At 41.1% G+C, this 17,793-nt stretch overlaps 1 protein-coding gene across 5 annotated transcripts in view; it reads right to left on the reverse strand.

Annotated features, from left to right (window-relative positions):
* The window catches only part of NHSL1 (NHS like 1), a 192,111-nt gene that overhangs the window by 17,099 nt on the left and 157,219 nt on the right, over nucleotides 1–17,793 (reverse strand). For 2 of the 5 annotated variants that reach the window (XM_071549169.1, XM_071549173.1), the window contains 3 exons: nucleotides 15,455–15,586; nucleotides 3,081–6,503; nucleotides 2,397–2,526 (listed from right to left, as the gene is read on the reverse strand). In XM_071549169.1, the coding sequence (XP_071405270.1) occupies nucleotides 2,397–2,526; nucleotides 3,081–6,503; nucleotides 15,455–15,586 (3,685 nt within the window). The remainder of the gene's footprint in view (nucleotides 1–2,396; nucleotides 2,527–3,080; nucleotides 6,504–15,454; nucleotides 15,587–17,793) is intronic. The other 3 variants (XM_071549170.1, XM_071549172.1, XM_071549171.1) reach the window with 3 other exon arrangements.

Below are 17,793 nucleotides of genomic sequence, written 5' to 3' on the forward strand. Positions count from 1 at the left end.
AAGTCAGCAAACTTGTTACTAATATAAGATTATCATACTATAATTCCATATTAATTTTTATCAAATATGTGTTCAATACATTCCATTCCCCTTGTAAAACAGATTTCTACTTCAGTGATCTTTAGCTTTACTTTCTTAAAAACCTTGAGATTTTGCCAAGGCAAGAAGTTCAAATGTTTGCAACGATCTTGTCTCTCTTAAGCGGTGGTGAAGTTTATGCACAGATCACTTCTGTTTCCCCCCACAGGCAGCTGTACCAGCTGTTATTTTCAGCAGCTGATGCTGCCTCCACCTGTCTTTCTGGATGAAGAATGTAATACCAACATCCATTCAGTCTGAGGATGAATGGACACCAGAAGAGAGCACAGAGATAAAATAATGATTTCAGTAGCAGCACAAGTACAAACCTTGTCTAGATTTAACTGTATGTTAGTACTGTTGGCAGCAAATGATTTTGGTGCTTGGATGCTCTGCAAGTCTATATGCGAACATGTGTGTTCATTTGTTACAGAGAAAAGATTTTCCTTCATTAGGGTTTTGGCTGCCTAAGGGTATCTTTAAACACTGCAACGCTGGGGTTGTACTGCTGCCAAAACCCAAATTAAACTGGGGGAAAAAAAGAAAAAAAGAAAAAAAAGAAAAATTCAATTGCAAAGATCTGCAGGGGAAGACTTCATTATCCTGGCTTGCATTAAAGACTGTGAATGCAATGCAGAGCAGTCAGTTTGCTGTCAGCACGTAACCAGCTTTACTCAGTATGTATGAATTATGGAAGAAACTTAATTTTAAAAAGCAGATTTGGTTATGGTGGCTTTTCAGACACAGATAGGGTATATATTCAAACAAAACTGTGACTTAAAACTTAAGATTGCTCTTCCTGTCCTTAACACACATACCACTAAATTTCTTGTCTTACACCAAAGCAGATATTCAAGAGTGCCACTGAAATAATACCTTTTAGAAACAGTGGGGGTAAAATCAAAATCTTTTTTATTAATTAACGACCAGGGAAGATAGTCGTTCAAGTCTAAAGCTAGCAAAAGCAAGGCCTTAAATCAAATGTGTCAAACAGTTTTAATTATGTCATATCCAGTTCCATTGTCCATTTCCGCAGAAACTCATGGCTTACACATATGTGCATACACACAGAGATCAACTCTCTGTCTGCATACATAATGGAAAATGGCTCCTGGCCAGAATATTTCACTCTAAAACCAGATTTGTCGCAGCTCTAGTGAGCGCCATGCAACATGAATGCAACAAACCATTTTTAGAACAGCTCCTACAGGCCAAGTCCTAAGGGGTAACAGGAAATTATAAAAAGTTAGTATCATATGTATGTAATTTTTGTAACATCTGAAAGGGAATAGTTTAAAAAATGAAAAAAAAAATAGCATTTGCATTCCAAGTGCTGCAGTCTCCCGGCTCCAAGCCGTTCTGCCCGCTCCCCATTCCTGATGCAGAACTCGGGCACAGATGTGCAAACTAAGCACCTGGATAAACCCACACGGAGCTGCCGAGTACATTCCGTGAGCAGTTCGGGACGGCCCCTCTGTGGTTTGCAGTGCAAGGCAAACCCACGAGATGGCGCTACCATCACACCCAATCTGGTCTGCAGGCGCGATCTGTGTGTGATGTTTAAATGGTGCACACGTTTCCTTTTGTGGTTTAAAGCTTTTATTTGCTTCGAGTTTTTTGCTTTTTATTTTTGAGAACCTAACGTGGATAGCACAAAAATCTACCTGCCATTCAGGGCGATTTTGTTTTCAAGGGAAATGAATAATGTCATTAGTAACAGAGCCAGTATTGCACATTTCATTCATTAACCAGTTTGACACAAAACACCCGACCTCAGGCTGGATTATGGCAAACTATAATCCAGCATTTGCCATATGTTTTGCCATATGACTGACATGTTGTGTTACTTGCCAGTTTCAGCCACGCTTGCCATGAAGCATTAGCGTTGAGCCTCTGTCCCAAACTGCACCATATAAGCAGCGAAGAGAGTAAAAGGAGATGGAGAAGAACAAGAATGAAAACAAAAAGATACACAGAAAAAGCAACAGTAGAGTTAATATGGCAGATTGAGAACAGTACAATAACTACTAGACACAACTTGGTATTTCAGGGGCAAGATATTTATAATATAATCTACATTTGTTTAATCTGGTTGGTTTTAGTTCAGAATGTATTAAATATATTTGTAAAACAATAAAATGCAAGTTTTCTTCCTTATCTTTTTCACATATAGCCATAGTAGAAAGTTGATAAATACGTGCTTTCTGACTTGTAATTACAATGACTTGTAATTGGCTGTTTTAGTAAAACAATGTTAAAACTAATTTTTGAGAGACCTACCAGACCTGATAGTACGGGAAGGGCAATTTCTGCAGTACCTGTGAATGGCTGCAAAAAGATCTTCAGTAGTCCTTGGTCTCGCTGGTGTTGCCACTCCATCCGTCTCTTCCCCATAACTACTGCTTGGCAGGAATGAACTATTTCTTGTATCTGATTCAAACACCTCCACTATGCAGAGAGAATGAACAAAACTGTCAGTCCATCCTGTGAACTCAACAGGCATATAATTCTGAAACCAGCCCTTGCTGCCTCTAAGGCAAAGCATCTGAGACACTGAGTAAGTGCACCATTGTCATTATTGTGATTGCAGATCAACACTTGCTTAGGAAACAGCAGTGCATGGAATGCCTGTGTTTGCTCACACACACACCAGTGGAGAACAATACTGAAAGAAAATTGGTATGGTTTTCACTCAAATGCAAAAACAAAATTTACAAAGCTAGTTATGTTTTCATAGCATGTTTTAATACTAGCACAGTTAAATAAAGCATCATTTTCTTTCCATGTCTGCAAATAATGAGAAGTCAGAAAGGAATTATAAGAAATCTCATAGAGTATTAATTAGATACTTGCATATGTCTTTAGTCTTTCAGTTCTAACAATCACAAGAGGTTTTTTCCTCTACAGAATCCCACCTCAATGCTAGGATTGCTTTTCTCACTCCCCAGCTTCTTTAAAATAGTTACTGCTGCATCTGAAGAAGAGTCAGAGAAAAGACTCACCACTTTCGTTGTCTTGAGATAGGTGCCCGTCAGCGTTACTGCTGCTGTCTTGGCTGCTGCCTGAACTGCTACCTTCATCAAAAGCAGACTGCTCCTCCTGCTTGGGTTCTTCTTGAACTGGTGATGCAGCAGGCTGTACCACAAAGGCATTCGCTCCCACTGTCTCAGAGAAGGTGAATCCAGCAGCTCCTCCCTCAGGAACCAGGCTGCCAGAGTCCATCTCGCTAGAAGAGAGTCCATCTGTAAGACAATTTCTCACCTCCTCACAGTGTGCAAGCACAGCGTCTCTCTTAATTGGGCTTGATGTGCTTCTGACAGTATCACTCACTTCAGCAGCTTTCTCCAGTGTAAGATCTAACTGTGGAGGTGGTACAACAAGAAACAGTTTGGGTTTCTTTGAAATAGGAGGTGGTTTCTTGCTTGGCAATATGACCTGAGTCTTGTTAGGAGATGTTGGTGACCCCTGAAGTGACATGCCAGAAGTGAGGTCTTCCCTCTTCACTGAAGATTCGGGTGTGTCTTCAGTTGCTGTCCCCAGTGCATCAGCTTCAGAAGACTTTTTTAGACCTACTGCACTTGCAGACTTTTTATCACTGTCAAGTGCAGGTGTTTTATCAGAGAGAAGGAGAGGAGAACCCCGAGACAGTGTTTGAACTGCATTTTTAAATGAAGTGCCTTGAGTTTTCATTTCCTCATCACCTAAGCTGCTACTGAGTCTTAGTGAGAGAGATGGCTTTAGGGGAGACTGTGATGATGAATTTACAGTACCCTTCTCCTGAGAGGTGGTTTCAGAAACAGATTCAGGTGATGGTCCACCTTCTGTCACTTTTTTCACAGACCTCAATTGCACCATTTGCAATGCTTTGGTTGTTACTAATGGCATCACAGGTCTTGATGCATCTTGCTTGTTGAGTGTCTGTTTCACTGGACTATAGCAAGAATCTTCCTGGTTGCGTTTCTTAAAAGAATACTGTGGGTATATTGTTGCACCTTTTGTTAATTTGGGATCAAGAGGGGGTGCTGGTGGTGGGACGGCTAAGGGGCAAGTAGGAGGGGGAGGAACAGGAGAAGAGAATGAACTGATGGAGCCTTCTTGTGGAAACCACAGGACAGTCTGAGCAAAGGAAGAATTTACACTGGCTTCTGGCGGAGGAGGGGGGAATGTGGGAGAGGCTGGCAATGGTGACAGATCCACGACTTCTGCTGGAGGAGGAGGAGGAGGAGGAGGAGAAAGTTCAGAGCAATGCGGAAGTGTTGGAAGAGGAGGTGGTGGAGGAGGTGCACCAGCATCTGGCAGAGGACTTAGGGCGGGGTCCAATTTCTTCACACTCACACTCCCTTCAGTAGATGTATTTGAAGACAGAGAAGTGGAGGATGAAGATATAGAAACTGAAGACAGAAGAGAGGATTTCCTTTCAGGCACTTTAGGCTTCAGCTTGGATTTCCCATTTCCTGATGATGCAGATTTTAAAAGTACAGGCACTGGAGTAAGTGCAGTGGGTGTATTGGACTGGCTGGAGTACCCACTCGATGGCGATGTGACTCGGTGGGATTTTTCTGGAGAAGTGCTCTTTGGTTTCACCAGTCCACTGGGCACTTGTGGCACAGAAGCCCTTGAGCCATCACTGAAGTGGCTGATGCTGTAATCGCTGAGAGCAGATGATGTACTGGCAGAATGGGTCACTGGGGATTTCACCTGGTCATCTGCCACTGCGGCATAGTCACTGTAGTAGCCCCACTGGTCAGCGTACTCCGACTTGATGCTACTTGTTTCACTCTGAGAGGGAGTGACCGTGCAGATGGAGTACAGGTTTGGAGCAGTGGTGGACATCATGCTGCTGCTTGCACTGACCGAGCTTTGGCTGCGGGAGCGCAACACCCAAGGATCCTCATAATCACTGGAGGGGCTCTGGGAAGGGGAGCTGCCATTTTTACACTTGAGATTCAACTGCAGAGAATGCTGGAGGGTAGCAATGAGGGTTTCATCAAGTACCTGTCCACTGGATTGGACTTTTTTCTTAGGCATCCTTCTGAGTGAATCTGTTCTGGATGGTGGCAAAGGTGGTTTCTTGGCCTTTTTCAGAGAGATGTTTCTTGCAAGAGATCTGTCACCTTGGCCTGAGTGGTCATCCTGCTGTTTCTTCTCCCTTCCTTCGAAGACATTTATCACACTGTCTCTGGGGTTCTCAAAACCATTAGTACTACTGCCTGGCATGTCTGACTTCAGTCCAGAGTCCATATGCACAGAACTGTAATAACCATCATGGTCCACAGAATACAGAGAAGTAGAATCCTCCCTGACCGATGTCCTCTCCAGGCTGCTGCTGCTCAGGTTGCTACCAGGAGTGGCACAGCCTGGTGTGGTACAAACCACCTTGTGTGAAGGAGTCTCACTGTTTTCTGAAGACTTGAACAACCAATGCTCCGTGCTGTTCACTGCTGCCTGTGGTCGTTCCCCAGAATAGCTAGATTCACTCCTACCATCGCTGTCCTGGGAAGGGTTTGGTAAAGTAGCATTGCTCCTGCAGCTGTAGCTCATGGTCTGAGACCCAGCCTCTGCATTCCCAGGAGTGCTGAGAGAGACAGCAGAGTCACCAAGAGAAAGCATCATGACAGTATTAGATGGGATGGTATCTGAAGTCTGTGAGTGACGTGTGGAGCTACTCTCACTCCAATTACCACTTGAAGAATGGTGATCTTCTTTCCCACTTATTGCACTGCTGGTAACAGGATTGTCTCTTGGATTTGGGTAGGCAGGGGAGCTGTTAATTTTACTATCCAATGATCCAACACTCTGGGCAGCATGAATAATGATAACTTCTGAGGAGGATGACAGTGTTGCATTGGGTATGATGCTTGTTGAGTAGGTGGCATGAGGAGAGACCACACATGCTGGGCTTGTGGACTTCTCACTATCACTGCTTCTCACCTCTTGAGACTTTGGCCTTGACAGGGTCCCTGTCGTGGGATTATTCCTCAGATGCACAACACTATCATCCACTTGCAATTTACTTATCTGGTGAGGTAAAGTGCCAGCAATGTCTTCTGTCTGCCTAGAGATGCCCTGTGTCTGGTCTAGGGACTGCAGAGACACTCTTGGACCAACCCGAGGCAAGCTGTGAAAACCTATGTCGCTATTTTGGCAAGAAGCAAATATAACTGCAGCAGAATCACTCATCACTGACATGTTTCCAGATGAGCTGGAGAACTGAGACATCTGGGCTGCAATCCCTTGTCCTTTCTGTGCTCGTATTCTTCTCATTGAAGGGGGCACAACTTTAACTTCCTCCGTCTGGCAGCTGGTGTCCTTGGTTTCTGAGCGCTGCATAGCAGAGCGATAGCTGTCTAGTCTCCCTAGCGTGGAACAGTGATCTGGGACATACATCGAATGCCCTCGGAAATCACTTTGGCCAGTGCCAACTGCTGGAGTCAAAATAAAATAATTATTTCTTGAAGCATAAATTCACATCTATCTTCTCATTTAAAAAACAAAACCCCACAGCAAACTGCTCGATCCCCATGCTCCTGCAGATTATGCCTTCTGAAGAAAAATCTGCAACAATGGATTTTGCACAGGCATTGTCTGTTTTCTGCATTTCTCTTCCCTTTTTCCTTATTACCAGGAACCTTCTGGTTACAGAATCCTCTGCGTTCCTGTCGCACATTCGACCCATGAAATCCTCTGTTTATGACATGGTAATAATTTCCATAATAATCAGTTATGTCAGAAACCAAGTAGCACTGTTTGACTTCCAGTAGGCAACGCAGCAGGAACAGACAAAAGCCTGAGAAACGTGAAGGGTGTTCCCATGCTAATGCCTCGTGCAATAAAGAAAAGGGGAAGGAAATGTGGAGACTAGTATGAATAAAAAGATCTCTTTTTCACAACCATTATACTTCAGAAAAAAAAAAGATCAGGAGACACAGATAGCTCTCCAAGTCCTGCAGTTTGTCTGAAAGAACGCTAACACACAGAAACATGCATTGTTTTACCATAAATAATACTTATCCTACAACAGCACTTACAAAAACACTGCAAAGAAAATCATTAAATAACAGTTCTCTTCAGAACTACTTTCTAGTTATCACACAGGAAAAACTCTTAAGAAGTGGGGAAAAGCTGGTACTGATGGTTGCCTCATCCTCAGCACCATCAGGAAATAAAAAAAATAACTGTGCTTTTTCTCAAAGAAGGAATAATCCTGTATTGGCATAATCCCTCTCCCCACAACTTTGAGGACAATGGAAAACCAGTTTTAGTTAAAAATATAGCTATCACTGGGTCTGTAGAAAGGACTCTAGGGTGCTCTTACTTTACAATTTTACTGGTTGCTGCCTTTTAAAATCACAAACCAGAGCACTGCTTTGAAATAGTCTGTGTAAGGCTGCAGCTTTTGAATTCAGTTGCATTGCCGTATAAATAGCAATAGAGAGGCAGGCGTGCTGCTGGAGATGCTGGTAAGGATATGTCACTGCAGGGGAAATTGGTTATTTCAAGTCTCTGCCTTAGCTAGTCTCAGAAGCAATGAAATAGCATGTCTGATAGGACTGTTCTCCTTTCATATTTACTACATGGAACCTCATCGAGAGGATAGGTATTCTTATCATGCAGCTTTAAACACCACTTAAAGGACATTTAATTATCCTTATTCTTGGCAGGCAACAGAGACATTTAGGATAAGAAAAAGAGGTCTCTGAAAATGCTACAGCTAAAGCAACACATACAAAAAAGATGGTTTATTTTTCCTCAGGCACATAAGTAGTCTTTTAGTAGCTTGAAGCCTAGTTAGTTTGCTTTAAGGAGACCCTTGATCTCATGAAAATGCAGTGTCTTTCTGCTGCTGGTAGAGTTTTGCTGCAAAGCTAGATACTCAGATGCTGGCAAACATCTTGGATAATCTAATACAAGATACTGTCAGAACAAATGGACTACTGCAGCCAACCAAGAAAAGGGTTTGCATATTCTGTATACAGTTATTAAGAACTTTACAGTAAGAAAAATAATTATACTTCCCATGTTTTTTCTATAGAATCTGTGTACCCCTTTGTTTAAGAGAGAGAAAAAAGTCCAAGCAGACATCATGAATGTTTCTGGAGCGATGACATCACTGATAATAATTCTAAGCCAACTAAAAATATCCAGTAACAAAAATCTGTATACCAAGATATAAAAATAACTGAAGAGATGGGCTATTTTTCTTCTTCTGCCACTGTGAAATACACACACACACAAATACGCACACACAGATGAGACAGAAGGATGAGGCTGTTGGAAAACAAAGCTGTCAGCACTACAGCCAGTATTTAATAGTCACATAGTGACCCGTGGCTGAGAGCACCTCATTTCAGTATGTGGTATGTCTGTATTCACAGAGGAAGCTAAATTCACTCTGTTTCACAAGTAGCGTAACGCAGATGGGTGGTTTATGTTTGTTTAAAATGTTATTGCTAGGGAAGGTAAATGGCAAAGTGGGACGATGCTAGACTTGCCAACCTCCCCTTTTCCTCCTTCCAAAAGCAGGAATGTTAGAATGCACTTATTGGGACATACTGCTCATGGCAAATGCACAGTGATAGCTGAAATAGAAAATTAGCATGTCTATACACCATTGAAAAAAAGATGTCATCAATGGCTATACCTAAATGCCTTGGAGAACAACTACTGTCCCATCCCTTGGCACACATGCCCCAACAGAGCTTGGAGACTGCTGGCTGATCCCAGCCACAGCAGTGCCAGGGGACCATGCTAAGAAGAGGGCAGCATGAACAACCAACTGCAGGATGTTGCTGAGAATCAGTACTAACCCTATGTTACTAGAATAGATGTAATTTAGGGTCCAGCCTTATATGCTCTGGGAAACTGCATAAATTGACTCAACAGCAGCAAATGTTTACAACCCCAATACTGCAGGGAAGCCTGTCAGGGCAAGTATTTGCACCAGTGAGAGGCCTCTTATAGTCAGAATGATTCAGAGCTCTAATAAATACAGCATTCAGAGAGAACAAGATAGCCCAGTCTCAGAAGTATAAAACACAGGGCTACACCCTTCAATCACTCTGTGGGATATGGTTAGGGAAGAGATTTTTCATGGCTATTACAAGAACACAACTCTGAGGTTTTAAATATTTTTTTGTAGAAATGCAGCATATTCTGAACTTGCTTCAGCTTTGGTTTTGGCTTTACATGTATGCACAATCTCATGCAAAGCTGTGAGAATTTATTTGTCCTTTATAAAACAGCAACTGTGCTTTGTACAGTTCCATTTCCTGAACAGTGACAACAGAGATCTGCAGGGAAAAATGGTTCAGAGAACCAACCAAAGGAACATTTAGGACTCAAGTATACTTTTAAAATGTTGAGGGGGTGATGATTTTGGTGAAATTCAGAGGAAGGTAGTGAGGAGTATTGTATTTGCAACTTACAAATGCAATGTAAAGTCCTCAGCTACTTCCAGACTAATACTGAAAAGCAAGGATTTTCAAAACCTCTTAAAATCAAACCACCTTTGTTAGTACTGGAGTTAGAAGACAAATAATCCAATTCTAAGGGACAGTTCAAACCTTTAATTGACTATTACACTGATAATGCTATGTTTCTCAGAAAACATCTGCTTAAACAAATAGCAGTCAGAAGACAGACTTTGACAACACCAAAATTCATGAACTGAATCAGAGCTTTTAAAGTCCATCTAGTTATGTAGTTGCAGGGGTGATGTCTGAGCAGATAGCAGTAAAAAATACTACAGAACTGGACATCAGGTTACAGGTGCTGAACACTATGAAATCATAAGTGGCTGCAAACTGAGTATGTGATAAATGTGGCTCAAAGTAATTGCCATCATGTCTGTATTTTATATTATCCTGTGTCTACCAGCTCTGCAGACAGTGCTATGTCCACCACAGGGGACGTGTATCTACACCTTTTTCTTCTTTATTGCCCTACTATGCTAAATGCAGCAAATTCTGTTCCCTAACACACATGTTCAGTGCAGAGTCCAGTAGCAAGTAAAGAACACCCACTATCTGGTACAAGCAAAACATAGTGAACAAGTCTTGCACAGAAGCACAGAGAGGAGGCTCAGTTGCTTACTTTAGCTCCAAGTGCATGATGAAAGATAGGCATATACAGGTTACCACAGTTCTCCCTGACTGTCGTAGTTACTGGTGTTGCTCATTAGAGATGATGGGAATCAAGACTGACTGCAAATTTGATGGAAAAAAGAAAGTGTCCATATGTAATCCCTAGGGCCAGGTACTAGCTACTAGAAGACTCCCTATGACTCTAGGTGATCTGGTGGCACCAGCAACTTGCTGCAGAGACTCAGAGAAAAGGTCCTCTGCACTGAAATGAGCATAGGAAACTGAGGGTTTGAGGGGATAAAAAGTATGCATGTTGATATCATGAAGTACATGATTGTTTCAGCTAGCATATAGAAGCAATTTCTCTTCCCTTCTGACTCACCATTTCTAATATAAGCACTTGTCTCTTATGCCACAGGCACATTCCTAAGAACTGTTGCTCTCATTGCCTTCCCATGCCCCACCTAGCAATCCTCCTCCAAACCTGGTAACCTGGCCAAGTCACTGTGCAGGCACCACAACTTTCAGCATTATAAAAAAAAATCCCCAGAGATTATTAATCTGTTTTACCCTAGTACAAACATACAAAACTACTTTTAATAGGCACTCAGCAAGAAACAAGACAAGTCCATGAGACTAATGGCAATTTTAAGGAATTTTCACTGCGCTCCATGAAGCATCTGTAATCTCTGACGGGAGAAAAATATTGCAGAGAATCCTGTGATACTTTTCAGTACTGCCAGGTAGAAAATATCTTGAATACTTGTATATATCACTGCCACCCTAAAACGGAGAATTTTGATGAAAATATAAGCAATTTAAGTTTTCTTCATTCTGTTCATTTAACTGAACAGCCTCTGGTAACGTTTATATTCCTGGCATCTGTGTCTTTCATCCCGCTGAACACATCTATGGATGAATAGTGCTGGAACATACAAGTTGAAAAACTATAGTTATCAAACCAGTATTAGTCAAAAGACATAATATTTCTGAAAGAGAGATTTATCTCCAAAGACTGCTAAAGTTGCAAATTGAAGCAGGTGCAGAATTACTTGACTCGAACAGCTGGGTATTTGTGTGGTATTTCTGTAGGACCACTGGATATCTGAAACTCTTCCTACCTGTGGGACCTATAACTAGAGTGACTGCTAATCCTGGAGGGACTAATTGGAAAAGAGTATCAATTAAGAGGGATCTTCAACTGAACAGCTGAGCTCCCAAAGATCAGAAAGACTTACTTGCCCTCATGTTGCTGAGATGGAATTGCTTCCTCTCAGGCATGTCAAAGGAGAAACTTCAACAGTCCCAAATGATACCTGAGACACCAGCTGATACCACCAGGGGTCTGAGCTACACTGCAATAAAGTAAATATAGGACTAACAGTTCAAGTTTCAGTTATACCCATCCTGATGACTGACACAAGATCCTATAGGTAACAACTCCTTTTGAGTTACTAAAAATGTGAGGTAGGGAAATAAGCTGAAGAAAATTGTATTCTGACCCTTTGAAGCCTTAGGTTAGGAAGAGAAAAAAAAAGTAGATGGGAGAAAAAAATCAAAGAGCAAAAAAACCTGTGAATTGCATCTTAAGATGACGATGATAGCTAGGCTTCGTGAACAAAGATTTGGGAAAGGCTCTCCCCAAGTGGGTGTGCCCTTCCAGCCTGCACAGTGGATTTTTTAGGTGAGGCACAGCGTGCGCAGAACTGGCCCCACCCTTTAACTCCTAAGGTTCATCTACCATGCCCGAGCCTGGGCAGTGACAGTAAAGTCCTTAGGACTAGAACCTACAGTCCCCCCTCACTCCACTCCCCAGTATTCCCAGGAGGTCTCCCATCCAAGTAGTAACTGGCCTGACCCTACTTAGCTTCCGAGATCTGACAGGATTGGATGTCAGGAAGGCATTTAACTGCCTACATCTTAAGATAGAAAAATAATATTTAATTAATTCAAAGAAAGTACACACAAATCATAAAATTAGAAGACCAAGAAGACAGAAGCTTTCTGTTTGATTAAAGAAAAGCAAAATGCCTTTCAGAAGAATAAATCAAAGGATGGAAAACTTGAAGATGTTTTCCTTTCCCCTGCTTTGGTGGGGTATTTTTTTTGGAAGATGAATTGTGGGGGAACTGATACTCAGGTCTGGGACCTGCTCCTCCTGCAAGATAGGGACGGAATCTGGGACTCCACTGGTACAGAACTCTGGACAAACACTCACAATCAGGTAACTTGGTACCTTCACAAAAAGAAACTTAGTTTGTGCCAGACCCTAGAGCACTGACAGAGAGAAGGGACCATGAAAACTGCCTTTATTTCACCAGGAGACTTGGACCATGTGAAGGGATCTGATTATAACCAAGAGCCAAGATATGACCAAGACCTGCAACAGGTTTTCCCAGAGAGGTGCTCATCTGTACCAAACTTCTATTTGGGAATCATCCTCTTGTCTGAAGGGAGAACACAGGTTTGCATATAAGGTACCATCTGAAGACAGCTAGAGGCAATGGATAACGGCAACAGAGAGCAGAGAAGCTGAGAGCACAAAAACACGATATAAGATATCATCTCAAACTTTCCTGATGTTTCTGCAGTTTTGATCCAACACTGACTGCCATTAAATATGTATATAATATTTTTGTTCCATAAGACAATGAAGGTAATTCAGAAGTATGCAAAATTAATTTTTTTCATTGCTGCGTTTGGCAGAAAGAAGAATGCTTTGCCTTCTCCTCTTACTTTGGTGTCACTCTGCTACATAGTACTGAGAGGGTCCTGCTGTTAAAAAACAACTTCAGAAAATAACTGCCATCTCTAAACTGGAAGACATCTCATATTCTTACTCTGCCTCAGAACCCCATTTATCACATTGCATTTTATTTATGCGGAATTTTCTATGCAGAAGTTTCCAGTCTATGCAGAGAAACTGGTTCATTGCTGGAAGACACCTGTGAAAACACAACTGTATTACAACAGTAAAAAGTAGGAATGTTTAAAGATACTTTCAGCATGTGGGTGCAGCTTTCCTAATGTTTCCTTTCAGTATGTCTGGCTAAATTCTACAAGGGTACCATGTCCGCTGACCTCAGGTCAGCAGTCAGTGAAGGCTCTCTATTCTGTTTGGTCGTTTCTGTTCCAAAGAAGCCAAAGTAGCCAGGGGAGAACCCCAGCAACTTGGCCTGGCAGAAGTTCTTCCAGGCTCTCCCACAAGAAATGAAAATAGTTCAAGCCTGGTTGAAGCTTTGAGGTTCTCTCAAGTTTCTGCTTCCTTCTGAAGGATAAACAAGAGGTAACAAGAATGTGCTGTACATGTTGGTTATTTAGCCTCCACGCAGCAACTTTGGTGTACCAAGGGGTTTGAATCTTTATGTAAATATTATAGTCATTCACAGCACTGCTTTAGGGGAGAAACAAAGAGATTTATTCAGCTGAAACCACAGGGAGAATGTCAATACGCATAATGCAATTGCTTGATTTGGAATTTAGTCTGGATCCTTGTTCCGATCAAATGAACTGTGGAATGTTTTAAAACAACTTGTTTGTTTTGGGACAGCGTAAGAGAAATAGGGAATGGACTGCTACAGAAGTATTTGCGGAGTGACGGGAGAAAAGGCAGAAAGAACACTGAACAGGGATGGGGGAGACCTAAATTCCCAGCCTTGCCAAAGGCTTGGTGGGTGGCTCTGGCTAAGTCACTTCACTGCAGCATGCCTGATTTCCCCACGTATCAGATGAAGACACTACCATGCTTTTCAAGCGCACTTTGTTTCTAGTGGTGGAAACCAACATGGTAACGGGACAGACACTGGCACACATTTTGCTGGAAGACATACAACCACCACGGAAGCAACATAAAGCTCCTCAGACAACTTCTGCCACAGGGCAGGTGGCTGAAGATCTATGTGCCTGCAGTTGTGGGCCAGAGAGCCATGCAGGGAGAGCTTCTGCAGTGTCACACTGCCAGCCCACTTAAAACAGAAAGCAAGGAAAACCTCCAAGCAGTGCAACATGGAATGTGCTCAGCACAGAGATGAAAGACCAATATCACGGCATAAAACTTGTTACCCTTAGTGAACAGATTGACAAACATTACAAACGTCTTTTGAGATACTAATTGAAGAATTTCTCTAGGACAGATGGCAACTGCATTCTCAGTTTACTCCACCAAGTACAACTGCAGTTGTTCATTACAGATACTGAAGGAGGACAGCTCCCCATACAAATTGCTCTTCATGTAATTGTTTGTCTCTTGGCTTTCTCTGTGCCTGGACCTCTAGCTCATGTTAAACCCATCCAGACAAGTTACATATTTTTGCATCTGTTTCTGAAAAATCTAGACAAAGAACCAAGAATTGAAATCATAATTAAAAATAAATAGATGTAAAATGCAATGTACTAAAACTTATTGGAAATCATCAATATATGAGACAATTTCACATGTAAAGCACCAAAATTGTGTTCTGACAGACTACTTTAAAAGACATTTTTCTACTACTGGGGGGGGAAAAATAAAAATGAGGGAGGCATAATTTGATCTGTAAAGTCTGTGAAGTTATGATTTGGGAAAAACTGAATAACAGAATTAACTTTTTAAAAAATAAACAAAAATGACCAGATTTAAAATAAAGAGTTCTGCAAAAATTGCCTAAAAGGTCAGAAAAGTTTACCTTAGCTACTAAGTGTGAAAGAGGACTGCCTGAGGTACTGTAAATGTGACCAAGAAGGTGTCATTCCTTTGGAATATATGCAGTAACTAATAAGCCCATGTAAATAGTTTCCAGTCAAATATCACTGATGCTTAAAGAATCACCAATTAGATCACAACTGAACTGAAAAATAGGTTTTTCACTCGGTGCAAATTTTCTGCAGATTCAGGAAGCAATTTGCCTCATGCAATTATTCTAATAAAGTAAATAATTAATAGGAAAATAATTCTAAATAATTATTCAGAAGCTAAAATGCCTGACCACTTCAGTTTTGCTTCAGTGAACATCCTGGAGAAGAGTACCAAATTTCACGGAAAGCAGTGAAGTCCAGAAACCTTACATCCCTGCAGATTTTCACTGTAAAAGTATACCATTTCCCAAACACCTTGTTCCCTTTTAACAGATGGAAGTCAACAGATAAAAGGTCCCAGTTTCCCAATGCAAGAGGTGGCAAGGAGGCACACATGTATTTGGAACTGTAATAGGCTATCAGACTGTATTGGTTACATGAGCACTGGTAATGTTATTAGTCGAGTAATGATAAGCAGTGACAATGAACAGTGGATGGAATACAGTTCTGATGAGCCATACCTAGCTCCTTTTGTATGTTGTCAGGAATTCCTGTAATAGTCTTTCTCCTTTTGACTTTCTTCGGCCGTCTTACCACCGTGTCTGTGTAAATTAGAGACCGCCGAATGCTGGCCTGGCGGTCGAAATTCTCCCCTAATACATGGTAGAACAAGCAAAGCAACATTACTTCCAAGCACACTGACATCATGCACTTTCTTCCACTAGTTTTGTTGTAGAAATGGAAAGAAGGCATTAATAAATTATGTTAGCTTGGTCCTACAATGAAGGTTTACACTGAAGGAAGATACGGCACATCGTCACAGTAAGGCTTTAGACACAAACATCACCCAGTATTGCATGTTTTAAAAGGAATTTTGACTTCCTGAGCCCAGTTCCAATTCGGTGAGACCAGTTCTAAATTCCATAAGCAAGCAGAATCCTTGCTTTAATTTGGCCCTTTATAGGTTTTTGGATGGTTTTGTTAATTTATTTTAAAGTAATAGGCTGCAGAAAAAGCAAATCTGCTCATGAAAATGAAAGATCACAATGGTTTATGCAATAATAGACATTGCTATTGGCAACAGCTATTAAGTCTTTGCACAGCTCCCTCATTAACCACATGAGACTCTTTTTTGTTCCAAGTTGCTCTGAACCTGTCAAGTGTACCACATTTCTGGTGGTGATCTTTTAACACGAATACAAATAAGTACTATAGAGCATGAGGAGATCAAACTGATCTTGTGGACTCATAAATATTTCAGAGTGAAAGCTGCTTGAAACTGAAACTTTACAGATGATTATAAAAATAAACAATGCCAAGAGCTGAAAAAAAATATGTGTCTAAGTGAATGTTGCCAGAGAAAGCCTTATGATGACCATGTGCTGTATCACAATGGGACCCAGAAGCACCACTATCATTAAGCAGCTTTTCTTTAGGAATTCACTTTTGCTTAGAGGTTTATAATTCGGCCATTTTACTAGTAGCAAGATAAATCTTGCCCTACAGATTGTGAGCTAATTCTGTCACTTCAAAAAATCTAATGACCATCCCCACAGCTCACTTTAAGTTTCCCTTTTAGAGGAAAGCACTGCTAAATATCCTTTACATAACCCATTTAAAACATAAAGGCAGAAAAAACTTGATACACATGTACATGTTTTTTACCTTTGTACACTTTTTTTGAAAATTCATGACCAAATTATTTGCCTCTAAGAAGTGATTAATGCACAGTAACATATGTCATAAATATTATCCCTGGCTGACTGCACATCTGTATGATGTGTGTCATACAAACAGCATAGAAAACCTCATTACCTCTGTAACAGTTAAAGATACAGTCATATATTAAAGTATAGCATGTGGACTTGTGAAAATGCAAGGAAAAATGTAGCAAGTTCATTCACCATGTTGTAAATACAAAGACTCTGACTCTGTTTGACTGTAGCCTTGACCATGAGCTGCAGTTGTGCTAAGCAAAATCCTTGCAACTACAAAGAAGTGCCAATTTCATCTAAGTTTTGGACTGACAGAAGCCAAGGCAGATTAAGGGAGAAGGAATCCCTATGGGATCTTTAAAATTTAGAGCTATGGATCCCACTGGCTTAGCAGAGCCTTGAAATATTGAGACAGACTATCCCCTGTTTGGGGACTACTAGGACATTAGGACCCATCTGTGACCACGGTCAGGCCATTCGGTTATCCTCCCATGCAGGATGATGATAATCCTAAACATGCCATAACAAATCCAAAGAATTTGAAGGAGAAAGTTTTCCATCTCTGAACATATCTTTATCCATTCAAAGGCTGACAATTATGCCAAAGATGGTGAGTTGCAAGAAAATTATAATACAGCATTGAATGCCCTGGAATAAAACAGAAGTGGTAAGCAGAGGCTGCAAACAAGGAGAGAGTCTTTCATATGAAGCCTCAGACAGCACAAACCGGATGGCCATGGAGAAATGTCACTCATCCACAGTAACTTCTTCCAGTGAGCTACCTGAGCGCTAACTCAACCAATCCGTCTTTAATGACTTTTGATACATGAAGGCCACTATGCAAATTTGTAAAATTGCAAAGGAGCAGCTTCAATAAAATCCAACAACTAAAATCAGAACATCTTTTTTGGCCTTTGTCATCTTTTTAGTTTTTGAAAATATTGATGTTAATGTCAAATAAATTTTACAGATTTAAGAATACTTTTCTCCTGTTACAGGTTTGTCAGAAATCATCGAGGTATTCCTTATACACTTTACTCAGTTGTCCCTCATGCAGTATACTCGGTTTCCTTGGATTCACTGAAAATATTTAAGTATGTGCTTAAATCTCACTGAAGTCAGTCAAGCCGGACTCAAGCAAATGC

The sequence above is a fragment of the Pithys albifrons genome, chromosome 2 (genome assembly GCF_047495875.1).
Source record: "Pithys albifrons albifrons isolate INPA30051 chromosome 2, PitAlb_v1, whole genome shotgun sequence".
NCBI lineage: Eukaryota > Metazoa > Chordata > Aves > Passeriformes > Thamnophilidae > Pithys > Pithys albifrons.